This window comes from Lathamus discolor, chromosome 1 (genome assembly GCF_037157495.1).
Source record: "Lathamus discolor isolate bLatDis1 chromosome 1, bLatDis1.hap1, whole genome shotgun sequence".
NCBI classification, from domain to species: Eukaryota; Metazoa; Chordata; class Aves; order Psittaciformes; family Psittacidae; genus Lathamus; species Lathamus discolor.
This window is the reverse complement of record NC_088884.1, coordinates 71,085,655-71,106,864: the sequence shown is the minus strand read 5'-3', so window position 1 is coordinate 71,106,864 and position 21,210 is coordinate 71,085,655. Positions and strand designations below refer to the sequence as shown.

Below are 21,210 nucleotides of genomic sequence, written 5' to 3'. Positions count from 1 at the left end.
AGGTCAGATCTCCTTGAATATTGGCTAGGAAATGATATTTCATTTACCATAGCACACACAGAATACAACAAACATGATCTGTGAATGCCACCACTGCTACACCAGCAGAATGTCAGCAATATTCCAGGAGGGTCAGAGAAAATCAGATCAACAAAACATTAACAGCCTGTTTTAAAATAAACATGAATGAATGAGGGCTATTCTCTTTGGCCAGTGCCTCAGCACTGCATCCTGCGCATTGTGTTATGATTTGCTCTGCGCATCGGTGTCTGTTCTATTGATTTTGAATGGAGGAAGCATTTCTTAAGTGTTCACAAGCCTTTGAGTAAAAAACTAAAGAAATAAATTAAGCCAGGCCCTGAGCGAGTGCCACAGTAAATTAGTAGAGCTGGTGTGTGCACATGGTATATTTTCCCCCCAGAATTTAATTCAAAAGGATGAGCTGGGGCTCAGTGCTCATTCACTGGCAGTGATGCAAAGTTTGAGCATCTGTTTCCCTTTCTAGATTCTCACTGGGGCACATGTTTTTCTTGATAGACAGGGCCACACATTTTTATTCAGGAAGAACAGCCATCCTGATACATGCAGGAAGAATCTGAAAAATCTTCCCTGCTTCTTTGGTGTGTTGCTATAAATTATTGATTTGAGTTGGAAATACCTTTCAGCTAAAATCAATAAATAATACCATACCAAAGAACTGTTTAGCTGCTTTGTTTTCTTTCACATCATTCAGGTACTGCCTTTTTTTTTATCTTCTCTAAACCACTTTTATTAAACTCCTCCAGCGTAGCTGTAGACATTTAAGAATTGTGTCTCAGATGTAAGATGGCGTGTACATAAACAATGTGCTATACGCTGCATTCCTGCATTGTTCTTTCAAATTATCATCCAAGATGAGGAAAGGCAAAAAAACAACTCCTGGTTTCTCCAATTATAGTCTTGTTGGATATGAGACTGACATGACTGTTGTGACAGGCTTGTATTTGCCTATACTTGAGGAATGGAAGAAGGGAATGAGGTTTAGAATCTAACATTAATTTGTTTAGATAGAAGTTTTGAGACCAACCTCATTCAGTGCTGTTCATTACTGGTTAATTGTCACCTTTTATACTGATATGACATTTTCTTGAATAATGGCTTGGTTGCATCGCTGTGTGTTTCATGCTTGTTTTGGCTAGGCAGCCTTTTTTAAAGGCATGGCATGTACCTGGGATTGAGAAAGCAGAGTGGGAGTTACAAGAATATGAGACTGGGTTGCGGACAGGAAAGACATGATTATCGTTACACCACTTGACATCTGGGTGAGAACGAGTAGTAAATTGGTTGAGTATTCTTAAGAAGAGTGAAAACAAAGAACCTCACAAAGTAATTGAATTTCATGAAAATTCACTTGGCTGAAACAAATCTGTAAAAAATTTACCAACTAAATGATGACCTCATTATTATGCAGTACAGCAGTACATTTATTTTCTCTAGAGTCCTTAAGAGGATGCATTCCTCAAGACCGCTAACAAAATCAAAATTACTTGGTTGTGTTGTGCTTAGAAACTCATAAGTCTGAGCTTAATGGTGAGTGAGACTGTTGTAACAACCTACAGAAGGTAGATTATGGAGCACCCACCCAGCAGTCCCTGCATCAAACTCGTGGAAGTGGAGCCTGTCAATGAGAGCCCCGCAGCAAAATGGAGTATTCTGAAGGGCACTAAGCTGTCCAGCTGGAAATTTATACCAGCAAAACCCAGTTCCCACTTAACTATCATGAAAAGCTTTGCAAGCGTTATCAGGTGTGCCATTTAGATAAGTTATGTATGCCATTTGTTCGTTGCGTGGAGTCCTTGAAAGGCATTTTGCTGCATTTCTTGCTAAGCAAGTATTCCATTTTTTAAAGGCTGCCCCTAAATCTGAGTGCTGATAAAGTGGAGTCTCCTGCTTAATAGGTTTCCAGTAGGTTGGGAAAAGGAAATAAAAAAAGTATTTTTCCATATTTATTATTTGTACAGTCAAAAGCCTAAAGCCTTCGCATACTTTTTAGATCTTTTTTATTGATTTGTGTTTCTAGTTCAGCTGTATGTTTCAGGCTGATAATAACCTTTGTTTCAATAATAGATAAAAAGAAAATAATGTACCAGGTGTAGACTAGCAAAGGTAATATATCTAAGAAAAAATGATTGTATCATCTTGGATGTCATCACGATCATTCAGAAATGCAGGAAAAAAGCTATTAATGTTAAGTCGGAATGTGTGTTTGCTGGTATATCATTCCTTTCTGCTGCAAAGCTTAGAGAGATAGTCGGAGGGGAAATTATTTTCTCTGATTACAATGATGCAGAAAAGTTTTCTTGTATTCTGTATAAATATTAGTAGGAACAATCTAGTAATGTGGATTTGGAAAGGAGAGAAAATAATCATTTTGCATAGTCTACTCTTCCTAATTTTTAATAGAATATCTGACTGGGCTGCATGGGTTCATTTGCCTTTGTATTAACTCAAGAGGCTTTCTAATCAGTCCTTGCTGTATTTTTGGGTGGCATATCTTAATCTCTAGGCAATTTTCTATAAATTACCCAAAGTGCTTAAACGATTTTGACCAGCCTGGGTTTGATTTACATTTATGTATGAGATCTTTTGTTGTCATTTTCATCAATAGTATTGTAACTGATGGAAGTTTTAAGAAATACACATCGATGTAACGTGTTCTGAAAATGATTTAATGACATTGGAGATACTGCTAGAGCATATACAAATTAGTAGTTTAAATGATGTTTTTGTCTGAAATGTCCTTTTGATATTCCACAGCAATGGTCTCTCCCTCCTTCTCTCCTTACTCCCTACACACAGTAGATCCCATTTTTATTGATGTGTCATCCTTTTCCCCTTTCTCTGGCAGTGAGGCTTCTTCTGGTCTATGCAAATGCCTATATTCCCTTGACCTGTTGCTTTTAACATCTTTTAAGATCTGACTAACTGCCTCGAAAAAATAAATAGGAGGTAAAATGATCTATGTGTCTGTACATTTTTCTCTTCCATGAGTTTGTTGAAGAGTACTGTAGTATGCTGTAAGTAGATCCTCATAGATAGATCCCTGTAACTGCTCAAAGCTCACATCAGATGAAGTCATATCATCCATGTGGGTTTTCCTGCAACATCAACACTTAAGGCAGCAAGGGTGGTGTTGTTTTCACCTAGCTTTAGGTATTTAAGTTGTGTTTGTGTGTATCTAAGCTAGGGCCATCTCTAGGTTTCCTTGTATTCAGTGGAGAGAAGTAGGCATATCTAGGGTGCCACCCATCTGTCTGGAAGGAGATATCAATTTATGTGAGATTATCTATGGTGTAGAAATACTCATCGCTTTCCGCAGCATATGAAGTGACTTAGAGACAGATACCTGCATTGATGAACCCAGGCAAAGGGCCCCAGACAGGAAGACAGCCTTTTCTTATTCTCACCCTTCCTCTTTCAGGCTCCAGATGCTTGAAGCCATCTGCAAACACTGGGAAGGTCCAATCAGCCTGGCACTCTATCTTTCTGACGCAGAAGCCCAGCAATTTCTGCGCTACGCCCAGGGCTCGGAAGTACTTATGAGCCGCCACAATGTTGGCTATCATATCGTGTACAAGGAGGGCCAGTTCTATCCTGTGAATCTGCTAAGGAACGTGGCCATGAAGCATATCAGCACACCATACATGTTTCTGTCTGACATCGACTTCTTGCCCATGTATGGACTCTACGAGTACCTCAGGTAAATGAACAGTGGAGGAATTCCCACTGTCAGGTGCATTTTTAGCCCCTCCACACTCCATCCTTCTCATACATTCCTAAAACAGTGCAGTTTGAGCAGAACTGGAAGAGGCCACTGATAGATGTTTAAGTGCCTAGCAAGCTGCAAGAGATTTTAGGGTAACAGGCTGTAACTGGAAGGAAAGCAGTACAGTTATGAAAGAAAAATCTTGGGTCTAAGTGTGAGCCCTGTTAGCCATCAGAGTAATTCCCTCAGAGCAGCAGAAGAATCAATTTGAAAATTGAACTGGACTAAGTGTTATTAAATGTGCAAGAGCATCCTGTATTAGCAGAGATGGGAACTGGGCGATTTGCCTAAAAATCTGTGGTTCTTAATGTCAGTGACAGAAAAAACACATTCAAAGCATTACTGAACTTACTGTCCTCTGACACTCTTAATCCAGTTCTGTAACTTGAAAAGAGGGAACTAGTCTAACCATCTCAGAAATATGACTGCAGTGCCAGCACTTGTCAGGGCAAAATAGTTAGCATAAGGAAACTGGGAAGAGTAACCTCAGTGTGTATTGCATTATAATGAATGTGAGCAGGTTAGGCTGAGCAAGCTACAGACCTCTGATCCATTAACTGGGCTTTTTCTAATAAAGACCTTTTCCCCTGCAGAGGCTGGTCATTTGAGGCCAGCACGCAGAGCAAGGATGACACCCTGTGGCCATACAGGAGGATTTCAGTTCCTTAGTTCTGACCAGTTTGCTTGTCATCTTTGTTCCAATTTGGTAAAAGTTGATCAAAATGTTCCCGTGAGGTGATACGTTTCAGTCCATCGGACCCGGGTTCTGGAGTGTAAAGGGAAATACGTGTTCCGGTACAGTAAACTTATGGAGGAATTCCTTTGTTTCAGGCTTAACAATTTAGTAAGCAGCTTCTCACTTCTCCCTCATATGGAGAATTAATTGCCTTTTTCAATGTCTGTGTCCATGTACGGGGTTAAATTTGCTATTGAGAGCGGTGTTGAGTAGGCTCCAGGGATACCGTATAGCAGCCTTCCAGAACCTAAGGGGGGCCTATAAAAAAGGTGGAGACAAACTTTGAGTGGGGCCCGTTGGGATAGTACAAGGGATAATGGTTTTAAATGACAAGACCTGACATAAGGAAGAAATATTTTACAGTGGGGTTGGTGAAACACTGGCACAGGTTGTCCAGCGAGGTGGTAGATGCCTCATCCCTGTAAACATTCAAGGTCAGGTTGGACAGGGCTGTGTGCAACCTGATGTAGTTGCAGATGTCCCTGCTTATTGCAGGGGGGTTGGACTAAATGGCCTTTAAAGGTCCCTTCCAAACCAAACTAGTCTATGATTCTGTGGCTTTAAAGACACTGTTTTCGATAATATGACTGAAGTTTTGTAGCACCGTGTCAGCTTGTTTCCCGCTTAATTTAAGGATATTTCTTTTTGACCTGTGCTGTCAGGACTCCAAGGTAATTCTGTCGCTTCCACACATTAGTTGTCTCAGGATATATGTAGGGACAGTTGTTGTTAGCTTCTCTGTTCTTCGACGTTAGTGTTGCGTATTGTTACACTTTTTCAGATTGATGCTGGACACAGTAAGGACAGCATCTGTTGATACTGGCTACTGGCATGTAGTACTAAAAAAGCAGCTCATTCCTTCCTACTGCTTCACAGTGCACTTATGGGAGCCAGCAATGAAAGGAAGAAAAACATAGACAAAATGATGTACCACAACATGTTTGAGATATTACAACCATCAAAATAATTCTTGTATGGTAATAACACATCACAGAACTAAATGCACAGTGACTCCACTGATTGGTGCTGTTTCAGAAATAAAAAAACCCCAACACAGATTCACACTGAAAGCTGTTGCATGCAAGATGTGTTACTCTACCAGCATTTTGTGACTCCTGTACCACCTTAAATCTGTGAGTCTCAGCTGCCTGGGAATATTGAAATTGCTGATCTGCTACTGCCAACTTTTGAAAAAGGGGCTGGATTTTTTTGCATGTGTTCTAGAGGCTTTTGTTGCTTTTTCAATAATAATTTTCCTGAGCAAAACAGCAGGGAGGTGCAGTGAGAATATTTTAAATACAGATACCCTGTATCTTTCTTCATTGTCTGTTCCCACTCCCTCTGCAAGTAGCTGATTAGTGCTATGTATCCGAGAGGCAGTGATTGTTTGTTAGAGAGATGTACAAACGTTTTCATCTTCATTTCCTCAAATAGAGTAACCAGAAACAAACAGAAATAGTGTGGTTCTTCAGGGTATCGCTTTGTACGATGAACCAGGCAAGTCCCTCTCACTGCAAGTTTGCTCATTTATATATATATATTGTATGTTGTGTCTCTGCAGACAATATATTCTCAGAAAGAAAGGAATTTTGAAAACATTTTCACAATATTTTGAAGGTACTGTTTCTGAAAGTTTACAGCCAGTTTTAAAAAAAGAAAGGTGGTCCCTCTAGTTCTCTCTTCCTAGCGCTTAGATTTTTGCTGATTGAGCTATTTCACAGCTGCTAAGTAAGACCATTTTAATGCTTTTAATCTCCATCAAACCCCCTCCCTTACTCTTTTGTGAGGTACAAAAGGAATGTATCATTTCAAGACTTCCTGTTTAGGAAACTCAGAAACAGCCATGGTCTGGCTGAGTGGAAGTCTTTTGTCACCATCCCTCATTAGTTACTAAGGTCATCTTGTCATTGCCCCAGAGGTAAAAGCTCTTTCTGGTTGCTACAAGTAAGGTGTGTGGGTCATTCTAAAGGTTCTTCTAAGATAAAGTAACTAGACAGGCTGCTTATCTACAGTTGTCACAGCTAGCGTTAAAGTTCTTCCCTGACACGTTTTGTGTAAAATATGCCCTTCACTTCCAGTGACACATTTAGCATGATTGGGTCCTGTCATCCAATCTTTAACCACAGGTTTTATACCTGTCCCTGCAGTATCAGTTGTGAAGTATTTCGGGTTTTTCTTCAGCATCTCAGCAAGAGACACACTTCATGTAGTGTCTCTTGGTTTTTATTTGTCAGATGCCTTTGTAGGCTATGCACTCATTCTCATTGCTTTTGCAGAGAGAAGGAACTTTCTAAGAATATGAATTCAACAATGGAGTGACAGCTCTCCAGTTCTTACCGCAAACTCTGTGACTGCTGTATTCCTTGGTCTCGAACTAACCACTTACTGAGTCCTGATGGTGGGAGTTGATTTTAATTAGTGGACCTTTATCTTTTTCCCTGAATTCACTGCTTTAGAATAAGGTTGCTAACCTTTCTGTGTTTGAGCTTCTCTGCCCTCTAAAAATAAACATGATATTACTATCTGCCCTATAATGATGAGAATTCTGTGTGAATTTTTGGGAAGGATTATGGAATTGAAAAGATTGACACCAATATGCTGGAGTTCATTTAACCGGTGAGGAGACTCATGATTTAAGATTCATTTCTTCAAAGCTTTGCAAAAAATAGGATTGATTAGTAGATTTAGAAATTTAACCTAACCTTCACCGTGTCAGAATGTCATACATCAGGTCTGAATACAAAGATGCCTGGGAAACGGTTTCCTGGACAACACTAGCAAAGAGAAAGCTCTTCATAAAACCATGTATCCGTATTTTGGGGTTTTTGGGAAAAGGACAGATAAAAGAAAAAAGATACTGAATCAATATTACTGAATCCAAAACCCAGCCCTCATTAGGATACTGCAGGAATTAAACATTTTCCCCAGTGTTAGTTTGCAAAATAACCTGAAAATTTTCTATTCCAAGTACCACAGAACCAGTCAGCCAGCAAACGGCACATCCACTGAAAACAGGATAAAAAAGTCACCCCATGGAAATGGAAAAGTAGCTTTACTTCAAATAAGAAGATGTTGTATTTTCAGCTGGTTGGTTGAGGAGCAGACCATCAGCCAAGTCATCAGGAGAAAATGGAAGGTGTTCTTCATCTATCAAATCCTCCTGCCATTATCACATTTTACATGGCCTCTTTTGTCCTTTGTCACTCAGGTTGAACACTTAGATGTCAGCACTGATTCCTTCTTCCACTTACATTAGTTTTTTATGTCATATAGTCCACATCAAAGGCAGGCTATACTACTCAGAGGTCGGTGCTGCTGGCCTTCTTCATTGAGCATATCTCAAGTCCCAGCTCAGTTTTGATGAACCCCTGCACTTTGACCTGGCTGACCTGCACCTTAGATGCATAACATATCTCTTGAAAATATTTCTGCAGAGATTACCCCACTATTTTCTTTCACTGTTAAAGTACCTCTGCCAGTTCTCTGTGTTTGTTTCTATTACAAGCATCTTGCTTTCAGACCTCTGCTTCTCTCCACTTACCTGTCTTTTCATGTTGACCTTTGACAGTACAATTGATTTCATCCTTTTGTATCAGTTTATTCCCTCTTGCTTTTATTTGTCTTCCTGATGGTACTGTCATATATTTTTTCCAACGGTTTTGCCACTGATACCTATATTAAATTTGCAGATTACAAGAGTAGGGAGTGTGCAGAAAGGATTATTGATACCCGCATTGGTTTTGTGCTTGTATCCCATATCTGACAAAATTAGTCACATTCAACACTAGTTTCAGCACAGCTTGCTCTGTCTGACAGTTTCTGCTATTACCCTTCCTTGATACCTGTTCTGGGTTCAGCTGTAACAGTTATTCTTCTTCCTGGTAGTTGGTGCAGTGCTGCATTTTGTTTTCAGTCTGAGAACAATGCTAATAACACACCGATGTTTTAACTGTTGCTAGCTAGTGCTTATGCTGATCAAGGACATTTCAGCCTCATGCTCTACCACTGAGGAAGGCACAAGAAGGCAGGAGTGAGCACAGCCAGGACACCTGACCCAACCTAGCCAAAGGGGTATTTCATACCAAAGCACATTATGCATGGTATATAAACTGGGGAGAGTCACCCAGAAGGAACTGATTGCTGCTTGGTTCGGGCTGGGTATCAGTCAGCGAGTGGTGAACAATTGTATTGTGCATCACCTTGTTTTCTGAGCTTTCTTCTCTTGTTTCCTATTGTTATTGCTGGTATTCTTTCTATTACCACTATACTTTACTGTAGTTATTGGACTGTTCTCTTCTCAACCCGTGGGGTTTACATTCTTATATTCTTTTCCCCATCCCTCCTGGGGCTGGGCGAAATGGAGGGGTGAGTGAACTGCTATGTGATCCTGAGTTACCAGCTGGGCTTAAACCACAGCAGTACCTATACCTACTTCAGCTTCGTTGAGCTTCAGGCTATGAACACCAGTAGACAGGATTGTCTCTTCCTTCTTGACAGTGCCAAGCGCATCAAGGCCTTCATTTTTGCCTGGGACTTTTGAGCTCCCCATCAAACAAAGAGACAGTAACAGCCATAAATGGAAGCTGCTATTTCCTTGCAGAGCCCAAAGGGTGAGCAGCACTGCAAATGTTACTTGCTTCTTCCTAGAACTGAATCCCCAAAGCTATACCACTCAAGTCTGATAGATTGCACAGAGATCAGGAAGCCTGAGATGTTGGAAGAGATACTATGTCAGTGTCCCCTGCTCTCAGAGAAGGTATGAAGGGGGAGAAACATTAACAGCATCATAAAGACTAGATGCTGGCACTACTCAATGATTCTGGAAGGTCATGGAGGCTGACTGTGAAGGAGTGGTGAGGGAGAAGGTAGTGAAGGAAGTAAAAAAAGTTATAAGATGCTGTTAAAATCCTTCAGTGGGAAAAGTTCACTGGAATGTAGCATGGCTTCTTTAAACAATGCAAACTTTACAGTAAGGTGCTGGGAACAGATTTTTTATAGAACAGGCCTATAGGGTGGTGTGAATTCTCTAAACTTCAGGATTTATTAAATAGCCCTGCTCCTCTTCTTTTTCTCTGATAGCAATATAAATGAATTTTAGATATTCTGGGCGAAGAAAAGTGGTTTGTTTGGTTCTTCTGTTATTATGACAGTGATCGCAATTCCTTCATCTTATAAGGCTGCAGAGAGTTTGCTGCTTGTCAACATTGTCCTCGATTGCTTGTTGCAGTAGCACAAAAATCAGGACAGTGAGTCCTGTTAAAGGGAACTGACTTTGACAGAGAGAGAGAGGCATATTTCTTGTATGAAATATGAAGATAATGAAAGGAAAATTGAGACAGAGTTATTTCTAATGACAAGCATAGTAAGATTCAGTTTGGGGATGGAAAAGTAACTTCTTTTTCTTTTTCTTTGGGTTTTAGTTTGTTAGGAAAGAACAGACTGAATACCTCTGGCACGCAGGCCATAAGATCACTAATTCCTGGATCCATGACTGGTGTCAGAGTCAGAATATCGGGAGTTTTGACCGTGGGTTAGTTTTTACAGCACCAGGCCTGCAAGCAGCAGATGGGGTATGCCTGTCCCAAAGTGGGAAAAGGATTCTAGCCCAGGACCTAGCAGGGCTTATAGAAAGGGCTTCAAACTAGTTTTAAAGAGGGAAAGGGATAACACCAGGGACATTAGACATGATCTAGGGGATAGCGTGCTGCTGTTTGAGTCCACATCCACAGGGCAACATAAATTCATTTATGCCAATGCCCACAGCATGGGTAACAAACAGGAGGAGCTGGAAGCCATTGTGCAGCAGGGAAATCATGGCATAATTGCCATCATAGAAATGTGGTGGAATGCTTTGCATGATTGGAGTGCTGCCATGGAAGGCTACAGGCTCTTCAGAAGGGATAGGCAAGGAAAAAGAGGTGATGGGGTTGTGTTGTCTGTCAGGGAGTGCATCGACTGCCTTTAACTCAATGCTGTGAGTGAGAATGCTGAATGTTTGTGGGTAAAGATCAGGGGGAGGCCAACCAAGCAAATATCAAGCAAATAGGAGTCTGTTATAGACCACCCAGCCAGGATAAAGCTATGGATAAAGTATTCTTCAAACAAGTAGGAGAAGTTTCATGATCCCTTGCCCTTGTTCTCTTGGAGGTCTTAGTCTACCAGATGTTTGCTGGAAGTACAACACAGAAGAGAAGAAACAGTCCAGGAGGTTCTTGGAGGGTGTGGAAGGTAACTTCCTAACCCAGCTGGTTAGTGAGCCAGCTAGGGGAGATGCCTCGCTAGATCTGCTGTTCACAAACAGAGAAGGATTGGTGGGTGATAGGATGGTTGGAGACCATCTTGGGCAAAGCAATCATGAAATGATTCAATTTTCAATCCTTGCAAAAATCAGGAAGAAGGTCAGCAAAACCTCCACCTTAGATTTCCAGAGGGCTGACTGTCCTGTTTAGGATGGTGGTTAGCATATTTCTTTTGGAAACATTACTGAAGGACAAAGGGTCCAGGAAGGGTGGACACTCTTCAAGAATGAAATCCTTACGGCACAGGAGCAGGCAGTTTCTATGTACTGAAAACCAAACCAGCAGGAAAGAGACCAGCCTGGCTGACGAAGGAGATACTGCTTGAACTCAGGAAAAAGAACTCATCACCTGTGGAAGAAGGGACTGTCACCCCATGGAAAGTACAAGGATGTTGTTACGTTATGTAGAGAGAAAGTTTGACAGGCGAAGGCACAGATGGAACTAAATTTGGCCACTGCTATAAAAGATAATAGAAAGTACTTTTACAAACAATAGTGTTCATGAGAGCAAATATCTGGTCTATAGTAGTGTTAAGGTAACAGTCCCCTTGCAGAACAGACAGAGCTCTAAAGCAGAGGTAAAAAGCAAGTATGATGGCACAGCTTAGCTCAGAGAATAACTGGGCTGAGGTGCTGCCAAACTTTCCAGCTCCTCATCTTGTGAAATCCCGCTGAATCCTGAATAAATCCCATTTTTTTTAGAACAGCATTGACTCAGCAGCTCTTTCCCATATATGTATTAATATTCAGCTATGTTTCTCTTAAAGGGGGTCAGTTGGCTGTGCTTAGAGTGCTAGTTCAGTCCTGTGCACCCCTGGACATGCAGCGCATCATGGATCAGTCAAACATACAAGCTCTTTTTGAACTCTGTTGTTCTTCCTGCTCAAAAGTAGCACCCTTGGGAAAAATATGGGCCATAATTACATTTATGGTATCAAACTGCCCATTCTCTGTGCTTTATTTTGAAAAGCCAAACTATTTGCTCCGTTTACAATTTTCCTTCTTTTATTTGTTGTCTCTCTTTGCTAGGAAGTCCGTCATCCAGCTTGACCTGGCTAACACGAAGAAAGCTCTGATCGTACCTGCTTTTGAGACCCTACGCTACCGCCTCTCATTCCCCAAGTCAAAAGCAGAACTGCTCTCTATGTTGGACATGGGAACCCTCTTCACTTTCAGGTAGTGGAAAGTACTTTTGTTGAATGTGTGGTCATGATCTCTAAAGAGATCCCTCATGTGACCAAAAATAATTTTTCTTTGCCGGTTTGTTCACTTCCTTACTGAGTTATGGGAAAAAAACAAATGCAGGCTTGTCATGTGCTCTTTCAAAGTGTGAAACAGCTGCTTAGATAGCTAGAGTTTCTCAATGCAGAGGTAAAAGTGTACTCTGACTAGAAGCTGAGAAGTGAGGAACACCTAAATTTGGAGCTCTCTCTGAAGCAAGCACCTTTTATGGCTGTGAACAAGTCATTTCTATTATCTGCCAGACTTTTTGGTTTTAAAATGCAACTACCAGGGTTAACTGTCTCTTGGGTGTGTGTGTGGTAAGGTCTGATTAGCAGACATTTGTAAAGCATCGCAGTGATGGGAAGAGTACAATATGGCCTTATGATGTTGCACAGAGAGGGGGCTTAGGAGACGTGCGTTCTCTTCTCAGCTCCACTACTGCCCTGCTGGGAGGTGGTACACGAATCAGTTCGTTTTCTTACATCTCTGTTCTCCATCTCTGAAATGCAGGTAACAATGTTCACCTCTCCTTTTTACAGTATTTTGAGATCTAGAGATAAAAGCTCTGAAAAAGCTAGGTATTATCCATGGCCAGTGGAGCTCTGTATCACCTTTCCCATCCTTCTCTTTATAGCTTTCCTCACTCTCCTATTGTGTGTATTGCACACCTCTCTTTGCAGCAGCCACCCTTCCCTCATTTGGCCGCATAGCAAACACCCTGGTGAGCCTGGAAAACAATCCTGACACTGCCTCTACCAGTGACTGACTTGAAATAGAAACTTGAGGCATGCCTCTCTCTGGAAAATTACCTAAGAATACTGATAGAGCAAGTGCCATTCACTCTTCCGTCATTCTTTAACAGTCAAAGACATACAAATTAACAAGAGATTTGTTGATAGAATGACTATGTTCTATGGGGACTGTTTCCCCATAGTTGAAAGAAAAATATCCTTCCAGTGGAAAATAACACCCTCAGGATTTTATGATGCTACATTCCACCAACAATCAAATTTTCAACTTGCACAGCAGTGGGTTTCCACTACAGATTTTGTTCTCAAGCTATACAGCATGTTGGCATGTAACGTACACAGACAGATTTGCAGGTCCTTTCTCAAGTCTCACTTAGGCAAAACTGTCTTTAACATCAGTGGGAGTTTTGCCAGAGCAAGGTTAAATAAGAACTGAAGGACATGTGTCTGTAGCTAGTGTTCTTATTAATGTAGGACACAATTTGCAAATGCTTCCCAAGTTTGCTTTGGCTCATTTCATTGCTCAAATCTATCAACAGCCACAAAGCAGCTGTGATCTGGGCTGAGAATTTCCACCTCCACGTTCAAGGTGCTGTAATAACGCTGCAGTTCGAGGCTGAGCGGGTGGGAGTGAGCTGGGGAGGACTGCTGTGACAGTGATTGCTGAAAGTGCCTGCAGCATCCCAGTCCCTCGTGCCACGTGGTAGATTACAATCTTTTCCTCACTGAAATTGCTTTTGCCACCTCTTTTCCACATGGTGACCTTTCCTAGCTCTGGGCAGCTAAGAAGTACGAAAAGGCTCTCAGTTACATCCCCCAGTCACCACCAGAAGAAAAGGGAAGACGTAAGCATCTGTGGCTTGCAAGGTGTGCTGTGTGGAAACCCTCCACAGAAGCAGGTTGCACTGTGCCAGCTTCCTAGCTTTCTTTAAGATGAAACATTTGGTCCAAAGTGGTGGGTATGTCTTTTTCCAGTTGTTTTCCATAAACCATGGGAAACAAATTCATCAGCACTTTACTGAGGTCGAATGACTTTGTTTGGATTTACCAAAATTGCCAGTGATAGTGAAAAATACACTGTTCACAATTTTCAGGAAGTTCTGGGAGTCAGTGAGTGCAGCCTTAAAATTTGATGAATATTTAAATCTTGAGTGACAAGGGCTTGAGCAGGAAAATTAGATTTATTAGTTTGTCCTGTGAGATGGAAGACCAGTACAGACAGTGAACCACATCCCACAGCTGCATCTCTGAGAGTAAAGTCTGTTGGAAATGACTCGCTCTTTTATAGTGACATCCTCTGTATGGACACCCATGTAATGGTCTCTGCATATCTTACTGTGCAGTACATGTCATTTGGTGATCAGCCATTTGCCATGATCCAGCTCCAGCATATTATATGTGTGTATGCATATATGTAGACTCATATATGTAGTATGTACAGATACGTATGGAATCTTGAACTCTCACAGTTCTTGTTTTCGGTCTAATTATTCCTTTATAATTAGTGTGCACACACCTCGTTTGAGCTTTGTGTACTCATTTTTCTCTTCATCCCAACCTTAGTCATCCTTTTGTCTTCCTCTTTCCCTCCACTCACATCTGTCACTGTGAAGAGGCAAGTAGATCATCTCTGTTATTATTTTGTTCGGTACAATGAGGTCTATTCCTTCCTTTCTGCTTTGTTTCATCTCTCCAGTCTCGTTTCCGTATTTTCCCCTCCCTGTCTCTTCCCAATTTTTTTTCCCTGCTGGTCAGCTCCCTCGACTCACAGATTATACCTGAGCTGCTGTAGCAGCTTACACTGATATCCCTAAACATGGTGGAAAGAAATTGCTGGGTTTTATGCTTGGCATCCTGTTTCCCCCCTGTTTAAATCAGTAGGAGAGTGTTACTAGAACAACAGCAGTGGTTGACTGCTTCTCTGCAGGGATCTCTCAATTAACTGAAGTTTGTATGGGGCTTTGAAGATACAAATCACTTTGGAAGTGTTTAGTAGTCATTATTGTTATTACCATAATTAATTTCAAAATGCTGGAGGTAGGATTTTGGAAGATAAAGCATCCTCCACAATCCCATATAATTTTAAATCCCACATTGTGATAATATTTTTTTCCTGGCATAGATAGCTGCCCATTAGTGACTAGGTGGGTTACCCACTCGTTTCCAAGAGACCGTGAAAAGGGATGGGCTTTTTGGAGATGATTGCAAAGGGCATTAAACATTGTAAGCATCTTTGTGAATCTGGCACTCTTTTCTAATAATCTCTGGAGAATTAATTCACTATCATTTTCTTTTAATACAGAAGGGCTGTTTTCCCAGGTCCTTGAGCCAGATAACTGAAAGTGATGCAACCTGTTTACAGTTAGAAATGCAGCCTTCAAAGGGCCATACGTAACTTGGGACCCTGGTGCTATACTAATTATTCTGCCTTCCTGACTGCCCCTGAACAAGAGTAGTCAACACCTCTCTCTGTTTTTCCTGTTACAAGCCATACAAATATACAGTCCTAGTGAAAACTCCAGGGTGTGATTTTGCATCCCTGCTTTTAGCAATGACTCCCAATGTTACGAGAATTTCTGGGGTTGAAACATTACCTCAGGTCCTAATTCTGAAAAGATTTCATGCTCATATCTCAACACTTTTCGTGCAAATCATCCCTGTGAATTCAGTGTACCTTACATTATGAATTGGCAGGGTGTTTGTTTTGCCCCTTCTGTTACACGTCTCTGAGCATTGTAATGCAGATGGCCAGCTATGCCTTTCTTTCATTATTTAATCTATCAGTCTGCAGAAAGAGCCCGTCTCATTGATTTTTGGAAAGTGTAAGAAGAAGTGGGTGAGAGAGTCATTGACCCTGGCACTAATGGGGTGCATTCAAGCTGTGCTTGGAAGAGACCTGCTGTGACCTAAACAAGATTAGCAAAGTATAAAAGGATTTTTTTCTGTAAATCAAATTGATTACCTTCCTAAGGATCACATGGGTACTCGCCACAGTGTAGAAAGTACAATAGAAAGCTTTTATGTAATATTTTACTTATTCATTTAATTATGCACTTTGGCTCCTGCCATCATAATCACAGTAACTAATAAAACGGAATGTCTGTCCAGAGCTGCAGGTGTCTCTCATACAAATTATAAAATTACATATAAAACAAATAGTGAATGTCAGTGTGGTGTACAAGGAAATAGCTAATTTTAGCGACCTTATCTGAGCTGCAGGCTTTCACACTGATTTTAGAGCACTGATACAGCCGCTTGGTTGCTAGGTACAAGCCACAGCACTTTGTAGTGCAGATGAGCTGCCTGCGTACTTTGTAATTGTTTCTCACATTAGCATTAGGTAGTGTTTTCACACTATCCTTCACCAACTAGATGTGTTTAAGCATTGAGTACATAGAGGCTCTGGGAAGCATGCTGGAAATAGTCCTAGAAATTGCCTCCGCTCTGTCTTAAAAATGATGATGTGAACTGTATGCTAATGTCCTTATTTTTGAGCATTTCATCTAACAAGTAATGTTTTGTTGCCTCGCCAAGATGCATTCTATCTAATTGCTTCCCCGCATCCATGCCATTTATGTCTCTTTAAGGTATCACGTCTGGACGAAAGGGCATGCGCCAACGAACTTTGCCAAGTGGCGAACAGCCACCACCCCCTACCGTGTCGAGTGGGAAGCAGACTTTGAGCCATACGTTGTTGTGAGGAAGGACTGCCCAGAGTATGACAGGCGGTTTGTTGGATTCGGCTGGAACAAAGTAGCTCACATCATGGAACTGGATGCACAGGTGAGGAGATGACACCTGCATATCTCACCCAGAGGCTAGGCAGGAGGGTTGTTAAAATGAAATTAGTGTTCTGTAGAAAGGCTTCAGGCTTTGCATCACCAACGTACTCATCTGGCCTTATTGAGCTCCTGAATGAGTGCCTCTTGAGTTGAGAACATTTAGCTCACAGAATCACAGAATCACAGAATCCCAAGGGTTGGAAGGGACCTAAAAAGATCATCTAGTCCAACCCCCCTGCAAGAGCAGGGTAACCTACAGTACATCACACAGGAACTTGTCCAGGCGGGCCTTGAATATCTCCAGTGTAGGAGACTCCACAACCCCCCTGGGCAACCTGTTCCAGTGCTCTGTCACTCTTACAGTAAAGAAGTTCTTCCTGATGTTAACGTGGAACTTCCTATGCTCCAGTTTACACCCATTGCCCCTTGTCCTATCACTGGATATCACTGAAAAAAGCCTAGCTCCATCATCCTGACACCTACCCTTTACATATTTGTAAACATTGATGAGGTCACCCCTCAGTCTCCTCTTCTCCAAGCTAAAGAGACCCAGCTCCCTCAGCCTCTCCTCATAAGGGAGATGTTCCACTCCCTTAATCATCTTTGTGGCTCTGCGCTGGACTCCTTCAAGCAATTCCCTGTCCTTCTTGAATTGAGGGGCCCAGAACTGGACACAATATTCCAGATGCGGCCTCACCAAGGCTGAGTAGAGGGGGAGGAGAACCTCTCTTGACCTACTAACCACTCCCTTTCTAATGCACCCTAAGATGCCATTTGCCTTCTTGGCCACAAGAGCACATTGCTGGCTCATGGTCATCCTCCTATCCACCAGGACCCCCAGGTCCCTTTCCCCTTCACTATTTTCCAGCAGGTCAACCCCCAACCTGTACTGGTACATGGGGTTGTTCTTCCCCAGATGCAAGACTCTACACTTGCCCTTGTTAAATTTCATCAAGTTTCTCCCCGCCCAACTCTCCAGCCTGTCCAGGTCTCGCTGAATGGCAGCACAGTCCTCTGGTGTGTCAGCCACTCCTCCCAGTTTTGTGTCATCAGCAAACTTGCTGAGGGTGCACTCAGTTCCCTCATCCAGGTCATTGATGAAAATATTAAACAGCACCGGTCCCAGCACCGACCCCTGAGGAACTCCACTAGTCACAGACCTCCAGCTAGATTCTGCGCCATTGACCACAACTCTCTGCCTTCTTCCTTTCAACCAGTTCTCGATCCACCTCACTACTTGATCGTCAAGCCCACACTTCCTTAGCTTATCTATGAGGATGCTGTGGGAGACAGTATCAAATGCCTTACTGAAATCAAGAAAAACTACATCTACCGCTCTACCATCATCCCTCCACCTAGTCACTTCCTCATAGAAGGCTATAAGGTTGGTCATACATGACTTCCCCCTCATAAAACCATGTTGGCTGTTCTTAATGACCCCCTCATCCTTGATATGCCTAGTGATGGAGTCAAGAATAAGTTGTTCCATCACCTTTCCAGGGATGGAGGTAAGGCTGACCGGTCTATAATTACCCGGGTCCTCCTTCTTGCCCTTCTTATAGATTGGTGTGACCTTTGCCATCCGCCAATCCTCAGGCACCTCGCCCGTTTCCCACGACTTACCAAAGATGATGGAAAGTGGCCTAGCAATGACCTCCGCCAGCTCCCTCAGCACCCGTGGGTGCATTCCATCCGGACCCATCGATTTACAGATGTCCAGATTGCATAGCTGATCCCTAACCCAATCCTCATCTACCAAAGCAAACTCCTCCTTTGTCCTGACTCCTTCTGGGGCTATAGAAATCCGGGGCCCTCGGGGAGAGTCTGCAGGAGTAAAGACAGAGGCAAAGAAGGCATTCAGCACCTCTGCCTTCTTTATATCCTCTGTCTCCAGGGTACCCACTTCGTTCAGCAGTGGGCCTATATTGCCTCTTGTGTTAGTTTTATTTGCTATGTATTTGAAGAAGCCCTTTCTATTGTCTTTAACCCGACTAGCAAGATTGAGTTCCAAGGAGGCCTTAGCTGTCCTAATTGCCTCCCTACATCCTCTAACAACTGTCCTATATTCCTCCCAAGCGGCCAGCCCCTCCTTCCATAATCCATAGATTCTCCTTTTCCACTTGAGTTTGCCCAGCAGCTCCTTGTTTAACCACGCCGGTCTCCTAGATCCCTTACTTGACTTCCTACTTATTGGGACGCTCCGATCCTGAGCTTGGAAGAAGCGGTCCTTGAATGCTAACCAACTATCTTGAGCCCCTTTACCGCCTAGTACACTTTCCCATGAGACCTCCCTTAGCAGTTGACTGAAGAGGCCAAAGTTGGCCCTTCGGAAATCCAGAACTGTGGCTTTGCTAGGTATTCTATTCCTCCCACACAGGATCCTAAACTCCACCATCTCATGGTCACTGCAGCCAAGGCTGCCATTGACCGTCACCACTTCGACCAAACCCTCCTTGTTGGCGAGTACTAAATCTAGCAGCGCTGCTCCCCTAGTTGGTACGTCCACCATTTGCATTAAGAAATTATCATCAATGCACTCGAGGAACCTCCTAGACTGTGAATGACTGGCTGTGTGAGTCTTCCAGCAAATATCGGGGTAATTAAAGTCCCCCACGACGACTAAGGCATGTAGTCGCGAGGCTACTTCCAGTTGCCTGTAGAAAGCCTCATCAACTCCTTCGTCCTGATCAGGAGGTCTGTAATAGACCCCCACAACTGTATCACCCGTGCCAGTCAGCCCCTTGATTCGTACCCACAGACATTCCACTTGCTCCTCATCCGACCCCGGACAGAACTCAATACATTCTAGTTGCTCTCTCACGTAAAGAGCCACTCCACCACCTCGCTTCGCCGACCTATCTTTCCTAAAAAGGACATAGCCATCCATGACCACATTCTCAGTCCTTGTCAAGCATTAAAAGCAGAACTAAGTCTAAAGTTAGTTTAATTGTCAGTGCTGAGAAAGTTGAAGTGGCACAGTCCCTGCAATGTCCACCTCCTACCCAGCAGTGTGCCTGAGCACTGCAGCACATGTTGCCAGTCTTACAACCTGCTAGGGGATCTGCAGACTTAGCTGGAAGTTTTTTCGGTTAAGCAGAGGTTAGTGAATCCCAAATGCTAATTTAGAATTCAAAAAGCAATCTCAAATTGAATCCAAAGCAAGCTTCTTCGGTTCCTGGCCTGGATTTGCAGCACATCTCTGCAAAGCCAAGGACTTTGCATTTCAAAAGTCTCTGGCTGTGGAGCAGACTCTAGAGGATCTAGCTACTTGATCCTTGGGCTGCCTCCCTCTTGTATCTGTGACTTGGGATGGAGTTGTTGGGCAAAATATGTAAGAGTAAGGATGATGCAGATAAAGCTGGAGAGTCTCAGATTAGCACTAGAGCTCTCAGTCCCTGCCACTGACCTAGATCTTAGGGTCTGGCAGTGACTATGGCTCCGTGAGAGCCTGGTGCTGCTGCTCCTTACTGAAATGGCAGAGTTTGCATCTCGCTGCTGCCCTTGAATGTGAAGCTAACCACTGGTAATCAGCAGGATTGTTACAGCATTTCTTTATAGTTTGGGTTTGTTTGGGGGTTTTTGTTTGGTTTCAAACCTAGTTCTTGAACTAGTAACATTTCATACTAAACAAAAAGCATGGGGTTTGGCCATCTATATCCTCCTGTGGTAGCTTCTGCTATGGATCTGGCAGAGAGCTGATCCTTCTCTGCTCAACTCTTAACAGTTTGTGTGAAGCAGAGCAGCACAAGGCATACAGCAAGTTACTGGGAAATTGTGTCTGGGCTGTGGGCTATTTGTGTGCAGGCATGTTTGTGGGAGGCATATTTTCTACTGCTTACAAAACCACATGGTCACCTTGCGCTGGCAGCCATTTGCCCTGTTTGTAGAAGGGCATTCCCAAGGAATTTGTACCTACTTACGTTGAGAAAAAAAATTATGACAGACTAGAAAAAAAAAGCCCCTTATATTATCATTAATAATAACACTTTGCTATAGCACTTTAATTTTCCAATGCGCTTTCCAAACACTAATCATTTAACCATCAGTTGTGGAGAGTGCTAAGGTAATGATGTATTATTTGTTAATCTGGGTAACAAGGCTTTATGCTCCCACTGGCAGCTCTCATCTAGCACTCCCAATTTAACTCTTCTGTTCAGAGATGTTTGCCCAGCATACAGATTTACACATGGGAAAATGGAACATCTTGCAAAGTTGTTCATCATGCAGATATTTTAAAAAGCCATTGAGTTGGAGCTAACTCTGGGGAATTGTTTTTCTCACTCTTCCAGCCTTAAAAACATTCTCACATTGAAAAGAAGCTTAATTTCCATCATGGGTAGCAGCATGGATGTTGGCCTGTTCTCCCGCAGAATCAGCCTGGAGAGGATCTGGAATTCACATAGCTACATCCCCGTATGGCATTCCTCTGCTTCGGGGTGTCCACAGATCAGGTTGCTGCCAGCCGCTTGGCTGGTTTCATTACCAGCAGGCAGAGCAGCTTCTCAATTGAATTATTTCACTGCTTCTCACAACTGCGGTGTCTGTCAAGAGGACTGTTTCATTTTCCTTACCAAGGGCCTGTGCCACTGCCATCCTTCAGAGCAGCACACTGTGTG

At 42.6% G+C, this 21,210-nt stretch overlaps 1 protein-coding gene across 5 annotated transcripts in view; it reads left to right on the top strand.

The window, feature by feature from the left end:
• LARGE1 (LARGE xylosyl- and glucuronyltransferase 1) overlaps nucleotides 1-21,210 on the top strand; it is a 277,960-nt gene that overhangs the window by 253,016 nt on the left and 3,734 nt on the right. For 4 of the 5 annotated variants that reach the window (XM_065679433.1, XM_065679406.1, XM_065679416.1 and 1 more), the window contains 3 exons: nucleotides 3,461-3,739; nucleotides 11,869-12,015; nucleotides 16,400-16,595. In XM_065679433.1, coding sequence (XP_065535505.1) covers nucleotides 3,461-3,739; nucleotides 11,869-12,015; nucleotides 16,400-16,595 — 622 coding nt within the window. The remainder of the gene's footprint in view (nucleotides 1-3,460; nucleotides 3,740-11,868; nucleotides 12,016-16,399; nucleotides 16,596-21,210) is intronic. The other variant, XM_065679441.1, reaches the window with a different exon arrangement.